The 10,274-nt window shown below is 59.1% G+C and overlaps 1 protein-coding gene and 1 long non-coding RNA gene across 5 annotated transcripts; one reads left to right on the top strand and one right to left on the bottom strand.

The window, feature by feature from the left end:
- Positions 1–2,651: 2,651 nt before the first annotated feature.
- On the top strand, positions 2,652–8,289 carry CHRNG (cholinergic receptor nicotinic gamma subunit). Its single transcript, XM_038574195.1, has 12 exons — positions 2,652–2,706; positions 2,901–3,040; positions 3,301–3,345; positions 3,537–3,646; positions 4,185–4,340; positions 5,061–5,158; positions 5,471–5,671; positions 5,868–5,982; positions 6,195–6,309; positions 7,208–7,424; positions 7,618–7,751; positions 8,000–8,289. The coding sequence occupies exons 1-12, from the start codon at positions 2,652–2,654 to the stop codon at positions 8,171–8,173; spliced, it is 1,560 nt and encodes a 519-aa protein (XP_038430123.1). The 3' UTR covers positions 8,174–8,289.
- LOC102153020 lies at positions 5,182–10,268 on the bottom strand. Of its 4 annotated transcripts, XR_005378829.1 has the most exons (6): positions 9,967–10,268; positions 8,166–8,277; positions 6,658–6,887; positions 6,397–6,574; positions 6,204–6,264; positions 5,182–5,929 (listed from the first exon to the last, which is right to left on the bottom strand). It is a non-coding gene; the product is annotated as an uncharacterized LOC102153020 (long non-coding RNA). The 4 variants fall into 4 exon arrangements; XR_005378830.1 differs by having other exon boundaries at positions 5,182–6,264; positions 6,658–6,795; XR_005378828.1 differs by having other exon boundaries at positions 5,182–6,264.
- Between the last annotated feature and the right edge of the window lie 6 nt (positions 10,269–10,274).

Here is a 10,274-nt window from a genome sequence, read left to right on the forward strand (position 1 = left end):
CCCATTACTTCTGACTTCCAATATGAACTGTGCGCAGATTCGAGGTACACATCTTTAATTTTTTTCCCTCCAAATAGGAGGAGTAGCTCAGACTTACACCTACCAGATGAGCCAGGAGTCTGGGGCTTCCCTAGGATCATCCTCCATGAGAGGGTCCCCATCTCAAGCACCAACAGAGGCCCTGAAACAGATCCCTCAGCCACTGTCCTTGCTTCTCTCTGCCACACGATGGCACTGTTGGCAACTGCCAGGTGAATCCTCTGGCGTCCAGCCCTGCTCAGTGGCAGTGGCATGGAACCTTCCAGAGAAGACAACCACAAAATGCCATACCCGATCAAGAGTGCCCCGTGCAAGGTTCCCAGGGTCACAACGGGACCCTCAACAGCACCCATTCCTCCAGCAGTGCAACCCCAGGGGGCTGTCAGCACTGGTCCCCTCTCTGGGTGACACAGATTCTCCCCAGGAAGTCACAGTCACAAGGAGCCAGCTTCCTGTGGAACCACAGAGTGCCCCTACCTACACAGTCTCCCCAGGCCATCAGGGCTACTCACCCTCCTTCAAACAGTGATGAATCCGTTAGGGATGCACTGGGCTGCAAGGAACAGAAACCCAAAGAACCGTGGTTCAAACAAATAAGGCTCCCTCTTTGTTGCATAATAAGATCAGGAGGCAGTGGTTGCACCATTGGCTCAGCTGCCCCACAAAGCTATTAGCCCCCCAGGCCCTGTGCTCTCTGCCCAGCCCTCCCTCCTTAGCATGTTGGCTTTGTCCTCATGCCTGTCGCTCCAGGTTGCAAGCTGACCGCCACAGATCCGCAGTTCACATCTGTGTTTAAAGCAGGAAAGGAGGCGGCGGCCACTTCTAGCCCCTTAATCAGAAAGCAAAGGCTCTCTCCAGAAGCCTTCCAGCTGACTTCTGTGGACATCCCACCAGTCAAGATGTTTTTACATGGCCACCCCTCTCTGCAAGGGAGCCTGGGACATGAGCACTCCACTTTTCCAGCCTCTGGAAGACAAAGTGGCAAAGGGGGACTATCAGACACACCGCACCTGCCCCTTTAGCCCCTCCAGGGCAGCACCACTCTCCTCAGGTGACCCACCGTCCTGAGAACCCCAAGGAGACTTCGCCTCTTCTCCCACAGCAGGAGAGAAGGAGAAAAGACAGGAGCTGAAATCTCTTCATACGTAGGGAAGTGGTATAATTCGTATCAGAGGGACGTCAATCTCCACCATCGCCCTTTCCCCTCCTGGACACTTGTAGAGAAGGGGAAGGAGAGTCAGAAATGTTGGAGCATCAGCCAGACCACCACTGACCAGGGCGGTGGGGTTGAGGGTGAACAGGTGGTCCGCTATTTAGCAGGTGCCATTAGTGGTCTTGGCAGGGACTCCAGAGGGGGAGAGGTGCTGCTCTGGGGAGCACCAAGGGGCAGGCTGGGGAAAAGGGGCAGCTGGCTTTACAAACCCAGGGAAAGGGCACCATACTCCTCAAGATCGAGGTTTGGGGGTGAGATCAAGGCTTGGGGGTGGGGCCCAGAGCAGGATGACCGGGAAAGGCAGGTGCCACAACTACTGTCCTCCTGACCCCAAAGTCCTTGTGAGGACAGACAGGAGGGACGACTTGCGGCTGTGGAGGACAAAAGACAGGTGAGCCCATGGCCACAGCTGGCAGCAGGGCCCTCAGCTCCTAGACCCACCTCAGCCCTACCCTTCCCCTGACTTCAAACTACAAACTGGATGGAGCATGTTTTCTGGCCCAGGTGGGTCCCCTCACCTGACTCTCTGGGGTCACAACCTTGATCTTGTCCGCCTGCCCTACTGAACTGTGACCTCCTGTGAGCCACCCAGGCTCAGCCCGGCTTCCCTTGCAGTCCCCCTTGCTGCCCGCCTGGCCTGCTGCCTGCCACATGTGAGGGACTCCCTAAGTTTATGGATAAACTTAAGAAATATGGAGGCCACACAAAGGACCCCCTATCCAGGGGTTGTTCTGTTCCCAAGAGCCCCAAGTCACAGATCTTCCTCAACTCTCCTTCTTTCAAAGCTTACCAGGCCCATGTCCCGTGTCTCAGAGCCTGGGTGGGCCCTAACTATCCCCCTAATTTGCATTAAGGTATCAGGACCTGGGCAACATAGTACATCTCTCTCCTAGGCTTTACCTCCAGTGTCTGGGCCCAGTGCACCACCCATGTTAGGCTGGTAGGACAGGTTTGGGGTCCTCCATCATATCACAGAGAAACTTGGGTACAGAACATGCCTCCATACCTCCTCAAATCCTGACCCGCTGGAGGAACAGAGGAGGGAGCCCAGTTCTGGGCCCTTCCTCACACTCTGCTCCCTCCCATGTCTGCCTATCCCTGCTTGTGTCTTCAGGAACATAGGCTGGGACTGCAGACTCAGACAGAGGGGATGGAGGCTGGGCTGTCTCTATTGGGGCAGATAGGCCCCCTCTGTCCCCTCCCCAGCCCAGGTAACCTGAGCCTGGCATTTTGTCCATCTTGGAACAGCTGACAGTGCTGTGGTCGGACAGCTGGTGGGGCTGGGCTGGCCTGGCTGGGGTGGGAGCATGGGCTGTTATATGAGATCCAGAGTCGACAGCTCTCTACCCTGAGCTGGGGAGCGGTTGTCCCACCCGTCACTGTAGAGGGCTGTGGCACCATGCTCTGGGGCCAGGGGCTGCTGCTCCTCCCACCGCTGCTGGCCGTCTACCTGGGTGCGGACTCAGGGGGTCAGGAGCCTGGGGGGCCTGGAGTAGAGGTCCCAGGCCTCAGGGGACAGAGGGTCTGGAGGCTTTTGAAGCCTTCCCCCACCCCCAGCGCCCTAATTCTCCATATCACACCCTCCTGCGGCCTCCCCCTCTTTCTGCCCCAAGGCCCCTGTGGCCAGGCTCACTGCTGGCTGTTGCAGGAGCTGAGGCCCGGAACCAGGAGGAGCGGCTGCTCGCAGACCTGATGCACAACTACAATCCCCACCTGAGACCCGCTGAGCACGATTCGGATGTGGTCAATGTCAGCCTGAAACTCACCCTCACCAACCTCATCTCCCTGGTAAGCCACAGGCCTGTGGGACAGTGGGGGACACAGAGGCCCAGTGTACCGGGCCCCTGGGACCTGCTGGGGAGAAGAAGGGGCTGGCTCTAGCAGCCAGGCCGGGGGCGGGGGGGGGGAAGGACTCCACAGAGAGGAGGCTGGAGATCTGGAAAGCTCCCAAGAGGCTGGGGTCCTGGAGTACCCAACAGGGGTCTATAGGGACTAACATCCGGAGAGGGCAAGTAACGGGAGCTTAGCCCTCTGTAATGCACCCCCAGAATGAGCGAGAGGAGGCACTCACCACCAATGTCTGGATAGAGATGGTAAGAGGCCACCTTGCAGTGCTTTCCTGTCTGGGCTCCCACCCTGGGGTCCCAAGGCCCTTAGAGCTGCTTGCCTTCCCCCGCCCCCTCCCTGCCTCTTCTGGCCCACCTGGGCTCAGCTCCTGTTTCTGGGGGTGGGGGTGGGGCATCCCAGAGGAGAGCAGGGCCTGGCAACCCCACTCCCCCTGCAGCAGTGGTGCGATTATCGCCTGCGCTGGGACCCGCAAGACTACGAAGGCCTGTGGGTGCTAAGGGTGCCGTCCACCATGGTGTGGCGGCCAGACGTCGTGCTGGAGAACAAGTGAGGAGGGGTGCCAAAAGGACACAAGTGCAGGGCCCAGCAGGACAAGGGGGCTCTGGGGAAAAGGGACAAGTGGACAGAAGGTGCAGACAGGGGAACACTGGTTGGAGCAGGTGCTGCTGAGGGTGGGGCCGGGTGGGCAGACCTGCCTCTGGAGGCCTGGCTCCTCCTCCTCCTCCTCCACCTCCTGTCACCTGTCATCTGGTGGGCTCCCTCCCTCTGACCTGGGGATGAGGGCAGCTTCCACAGAAGCTGTCAGGAGTCAGTAGGCATGAAGTGCTGCCATCGTGGCGCTGGCACTTTGCGAGAGCTGAAGAGATGTTAGTACCATTAGGACCAGGCCCTGGTGACGAGGGGGTGGGGTGGAGGAAGTCTGGGGGCGATGCAGGTGGGGAGTAGCGGACCCTGTGGCCGCAAAGGGCTTGGGTCCCTGGTCCCCATCCACGCAGGGCAAGGGCTAGCCGAGGCTGTGGGACTGGGGCGAGCCGGGGCTGCCGGGGACGTGAGCCCCCAGCCTCGGGGCCTGGCCTGTGCGCAGCGTGGACGGCGTGTTCGAGGTGGCCCTCTACTGCAACGTGCTCGTGTCTCCTGATGGATGTGTCTACTGGCTGCCACCTGCCATCTTCCGCTCCTCCTGCCCGGTCTCTGTCACCTACTTCCCCTTCGACTGGCAGAACTGCTCCCTCGTCTTCCAGTGAGGCCATTTATTGGGGGGGGGGGGGGCGGAGGGGGGAGGATATAGAGAGATGCCCCAGGAGGAGCCTGGCTGGGTGGCGGACGCGAGGCTTCTCACCAAGGGCCAGGCCTCATCTCTTGGGAGCCTCTCTGCCCATCTCACACCCAGACACCCACATCCCTCCCTGCTAAGTCACAGTCCCCTGGCTCAGCCTCCTTCCCTGCCTCAGTTTCCCTGCCTGTGACCCAAGGGAGTAATTCATGACCAAGGCGGCTGGGCAAGAAGGCACACGCATGCCCGCGATGTACATGCATGCCCACACGAGTGCCACCCACACCCCATGGAGAGGTAGAGGCTGTCTCAGTCTTCTCATCCAGAAATGGGGGAAAGGAGGTCTTTCCCATAATTTAGAGGAGCAGTCTTTTTTACAAGGAGACCCTACAGGGAGACCCTCCTTAACAAACAGACCAGACAGGGACAGACCATCAGTCCCTCCTGCCCCGGAAGCAGCAGAGGGGAGGAACACAGTGGACTGAGCTCCAGCCTCCCAGCCCTTCCACGAAGACTCCTCTGACCCCCATCCCGCCCTTACACCATCTCCCGGCCAGGTTCTGTGGAGAACTCAGGGAATTCTGAGTTTTGCACTCTTTGAGGCAATACTGCCCTCAGTTGCCCTCAGATGACCCTCCGTGTGACCTCAGAGATGGATCTACACACACTTCCCTCCCCATCGCCCAGGTCCCAGACCTACAGCACCAATGAGATCAATCTGCAGCTCAGCCAGGAAGATGGTCAGACCATCGAGTGGATTTTCATCGACCCCGAGGCCTTCACAGGTATCCTCTTCCCAGGATCCCTGCTGGACCTGGCCCCCAGGGCACGGCCAGACTAAGATCATACCCCACCCCCCCATGTCACTCAAGGTGAGCACTACGGTAAATCATTAAAAAGTGTATTTTTAAGGGCCCAGCAAAGTTCTCACTTCCCCACGATAATGTCTCCAGTTTGGGTGGGAGGGGGTCAGGCATCCAGTCTCCCCGGATGGCGCTCTTTGGGCGCATGCTGGCCGCCCCGTAGCTAGGTCGCCGGGGCCGTGGGGATCCGCCCGGCCTGCCCTCCCTGTGCCCACCCTGGCCTGCTGCCCGCAGAGAACGGGGAGTGGGCCATCCGGCACCGGCCCGCCAAGACGCTGCTGGACGTGGCCGCGCCGGCCGAGGAGGCGGGCCACCAGAAGGTGGTCTTCTACGTGCTCATCCAGCGCAAGCCCCTCTTCTATGTCATCAACATCATCGCGCCCTGTGTGCTCATCTCCTCGGTCGCCATCCTCATCTACTTCCTTCCTGCCAAGGGTAGCTGTAGCCTGGGGGAGGGGGGCCATGGCCCCAGCTGGCAGCTCGGGGACCAGTGGGGAGGGACGGCGTTGGGGCATCACACACGAGACCACCTGTCCCGGGGACCAGGGGCACTGGGCTCCTTGTGGGGCAGGGGAGGTCCCCATGGCAGGGAACTTGAGATCTGCTCTGAAGGCCTCTTGGTTATGGGCAGCGGGTGGCCAAAAGTGTACTGTCGCCATCAACGTGCTCCTGGCCCAGACTGTCTTCCTCTTCCTTGTGGCCAAGAAGGTGCCCGAGACCTCCCAGGCAGTGCCACTTATCAGCAAGTAAGGCTGGCCCTCGTGCCTTCCCCCCGCCTCCTTCCCTCCATTCCCTGGAACTCGGGGCACTACCCTCCTGCCACTCCCACCTCACCTGTCCACGGTGCCAACCCCTCACCCAGCTGAATCTGGGGGAGTCAGCTGCTAAGGGTGGGGGTGCATCTGGAGATGAGGTGCCAAAGGGCCAGCCCCACCTCCTGCCTACCCAACCCCGGCAGGTACCTCACCTTCCTCCTGGCGGTGACCATCCTCATTGTTGTGAATGCCGTGGTCGTGCTCAACGTGTCCCTGCGGTCCCCCCACACACACTCCATGGCTCATGGGGTCCGAAAGGCAAGGCCTCTCCCTGCCCACTCCAGCATCCTCCTGTCCACCCCTTCCCCTTCTCTACTCCCCTGCCACGTTCAGCAGCACACCTACCCTGTATCTTGAAGCATGTGCCCGGGATCCCTGGGTGGCGCCGCGGTTTGGCGCCTGCCTTTGGCCCAGGGCGCGGTCCTGGAGACCCGGGATCAAATCCCACATCGGGCTCCCGGTGCATGGAGCCTGCTTCTCCCTCTGCCTGTGTCTCTGCCTCTCTCTCTCTCTCTCTCTGTGACTATCATAAATAAATAAAAATTAAAAAAAAAAAAAAAAAGAAGCATGTGCCCAAATGGATTAATAATGACACCGAGTGCTTACTATGTGGCAGGTGTATTATGCACACTAACGACTGGATCTTCATAAACTCCTCTGAGGTGGGTGTTAGTACCATCTCCAGTCGGCCAGTGAGGAAGCTGAGGCACAGAGAGATTGATTCGCTCACCCAAGGTCGCACGGCTAGGAAGCAGAAGCAAGGTGCTGCCCAGGAAGTCTGGCGCCAGGGCCTGTGTGATCTGCAGCCCACCCGTAGCAGTCGGCTGGGACCCTTGCTGCAAATGCAGATTCTCAGGCCCACCTCAGGCATTGTGGGCCAGAACTGCCGGGGTGGGGCCCGGGAACCTGTGTAGTGAGCGCCCTGGTGATTCTGATGTGCACACAGATGTGAGGACCTAGGCTCATGTCTGGCGCAGAACAGTCCAGCTGTACTGGGGTCAAGCCACTGACCCTAATGTGCTTGCTGCCCCTGAGCCCCTGGTGGCTCAAGCCCTCCGTGCCAACCTTCACCTTCTGCTCTGAAGCCTAGCCTGGCTGCCCACATGCCCAGGTCTGCTGCTACTAAGCTAAGCCCACCAGAAACCCCTCTCTCCAGGTGTTCCTACGGCTCTTGCCTCAGCTGTTGCGGATGCATGTTCGCCCACCAGCCCCAGCAGCTGTGCGAGACACCCGGCGCCAGCTACAGAACGGCTCCTCCTTGGGATGGCCAATCACAGCTGGGGAGGACATTGCTCTCTGCCTGCCTCGCAGTGAACTTCTATTCCGGCAGCGGCAGCGCAATGGGCTGGTGAGGGCAGCGCTGGAGAAGCTAGGTGAGGCAGGGGGTATGACACTGGGGACCCTCCTCCCCAGGGACTCCAAACGGGCAGGCCTGTCGGCCAAAGCACCAGGGACGGCAGATGAGCATCCAGGTTGAGGAGAGAGAAGCTAGGCCGCTCAGGAGAGACTAACTTCTCAGACTACTTCTTCTCCACTCTATCCCCAAACCTTACCCTCTCTCACCAGAGAAAGGCCCGGAGCCAGGGCAGAGCCAGGAGCTGTGTGGCAGCCTGAAGCAAGCTGCCCCGGCCATCCAGGCCTGTGTGGAAGCCTGCAACCTGATTGCCCTCGCCCGGCACCAGCAAAGTCACTTTGACAGCGTAAGGGGGATTGAGTACCCAGGGAGGGACTTGGACCTGGGACAGGGGCCAAGATGAGTAGGGTGGCCATGGTTGGGCAATGGGATGGACCAGGGGACTATGGCAGAAGCCAGGTTAAAGTCTGGAAGGAGATGAGAAGGACCGAAGGACACGAAGAGAGGCCTGCTGGATGACCAAGGATGGCACAGTGACCCAGGTCAGGCTTGGTGTCACTGCTGGCCATCCCACACCCTGCCTCCCACCCTCAGGGTAGCGAGGAGTGGTTCTTGGTGGGACGCGTGTTGGACCGTGTCTGCTTCTTGGCCATGCTCTCGCTTTTTGTCTGTGGCACCGCTGGCATCTTCCTCATGGCCCACTACAACCAGGTGCCCGCTCTGCCATTCCCTGGAGACCCCCGCTCCTACCTGCCCTCACCTGACTGAGCCGACCAACTGCTGAGAGCCATGTGGAGTCTTATCAGCTGTGTTCTTCAGTGGCTGGGGTCATGAGTGTGCTCTTTGGGAAGTGGCCTTCAGGACCACCAGGCCTGAGAAATAAAGCATGGGAAATAAAGAGACCAAGCTGGAGTCCTTGAGTGGTTGAGAATGGCTGTGGGCAGGGTGCACTGTTGGAATCAGCATCCACATAGCTCTGGCTAGCTAGTCCTGGCAATCCCCTCACCTCAGCAAGACGTTAGCAACTCCTGTCATTTCTGAAGCCCTAAGGACTCTGTCTTGTATGACGTCCCCAACTAGGCAAGGTCCCATCCCTCCAGGACTGGGCCTCCCTACCTTTGTACGAGTCCCTCCCCACAGGCTCCCAGAGGAGAGAGGTCAAGAGAGATGTGAAGAATAGCAGGCAATGTTCTCTTGAAGGAAGGGCAGCAGCCCACGCCAGCTGGTATATCCCTTTTCTACTTTCTGGGTGCTATAAGCATCCAAGACTCTGCTGCACAAGTGACCTTTCCATTCATATGCATTTTTTTTTTTTTTGGTCATTGATCACAGAAGAGTTACTCATGTCATCAGGGACAAGCAAGGGTCACTATTTCCCCACGTTTCATTTGGGCAGATTGGGGCTCCAAGTGAGAGAGGGGGCTTCCCAGAACACTGATGGCTAGGGCAGCCATCATGAGAGCCTGTGTCTCTCATGAATAAATATTTTAAAATCTTTTTTAAGATTTTATTTACTTATTCATGAGAGACACAGAGAGAAAGAGAGAGGCAGAGACACAGGCAGGCTCCACGCAGGGAGCCCGGCGTGGGACTCGATCCCAGGTCTCCAGGATCACACCCCAGGCTGCAGGCAGTGCCAAACCGCTGCGCCACTGGGGCTGAATCTAAATATTTAAAATCTTAAAAAAAAAAAAAAAAAAAAGAACACTGGTGGTTAAATAAAGTTTGGAATGCAGAATTCCCAACCCAATTTTAGACACTCCCAAGAAAGATTCGGTGGCCTGGAAAACAGACCCCTCTTCCTTCTCTTCTCAAAGGGCGGCGGAGCATTTGCACTGGTCTCAAAGGATGCTTAAGACAAGGAGGAGCTGGGCAGAGAGGCTGGGAGGTGATGGGCTGGGCTTTCCCTTCCGGCAGGAGATTCTGGATCCACTTAGAAAACAAGATGCCCAGCTGAGGTCTTCCTGGCGGGAGAGGCAAGGCCCGGCTTTGAGAATACAGCTGGGGCCCGAGTTCTGTTGGTGAGGAGAGAACCCGAGCAGGTCATTTGTGCCCTCTGAGCCTCTGTTTCTTCATCTGCAAATATGGGTTCGGATTTCCGCTTCCTACCTATCCACCCCCATCAGAGGATCAAAGGTGCGGGTGACAGTGAATCAAAAATGTGCATAAGGGGCAGTCCCGGTGGCGTGCGCCTGCAGCCCCGGGTGTGATCCTGGAGACCCGGGATCGAGTCCCACGTCGGGCTCCCTGCGTGGAGCCTGCTTCTCCCTCTGCCTGTGTCTCTGCCCCCCTCTCTCTGAACAAATAAATAAGTCTTTAAAAAAAATGTGCCTAAGACCTGACAATGGGACATCGTGGGGGCGGGGGGGCTGGTAATAACCGCCTTCCCCAAGCACAGGGGTGCTGGCTTGGGGGCTCCACCAGCAGCAGGTTCGCGTCCTTAACTCCCGTGCGCGCCGCCCCTGTGTCCCCGGAGCAGAGGCTTCGGATCCGGGAGGCGCTCGCTCCGAGCCTGGCGGGCCCATCTGGGGTTCCGGTGAGCTTCGCACTAACTGTGTCACCTGGCGTCGGTCTCTCCACATCTCCGACCGCCTCGGGGGGCGCGATGAGCTCCTTCGCTCCCCCGCACAGGTCAGCAAGACGGAAGACTCCGCGCGGGCGGCTGCGTCCGGCGCCGGACACCGGCGGTCCGGTTCTAGCCACACGGCGACCCGAAGGGGCGTGGCCGGGACCCAGGAGGAAACAGCCTCGGGCAGGTGAGGAGCGAGTCCAGGACGGTGCAGCCGCCCCCCGGGGGGTGGGGGTGTGGAGTCGGGGCGCCCCCTCGGACGTGCGGCGGGGACCCAGGCAGCCTCCGCGCAGCCGCCGC

Source organism: Canis lupus, chromosome 25 (assembly GCF_011100685.1).
Source record: "Canis lupus familiaris isolate Mischka breed German Shepherd chromosome 25, alternate assembly UU_Cfam_GSD_1.0, whole genome shotgun sequence".
Classification (NCBI taxonomy): Eukaryota; Metazoa; Chordata; class Mammalia; order Carnivora; family Canidae; genus Canis; species Canis lupus.

Coding starts and splice junctions, on each gene's coding strand:
- CHRNG (XM_038574195.1), top strand. CDS start 2,652: ATGCTCTGGGGCCAGGGGCTGCTGCTCCTCCCACCGCTGCTGGCCGTC. Junction 2,707..2,900: donor GCTGCTGGCCGTCTACCTGG/GTGCGGACTCAG, acceptor TGGCTGTTGCAG/GAGCTGAGGCCCGGAACCAG. Junction 3,041..3,300: donor TCACCAACCTCATCTCCCTG/GTAAGCCACAGG, acceptor ATGCACCCCCAG/AATGAGCGAGAGGAGGCACT.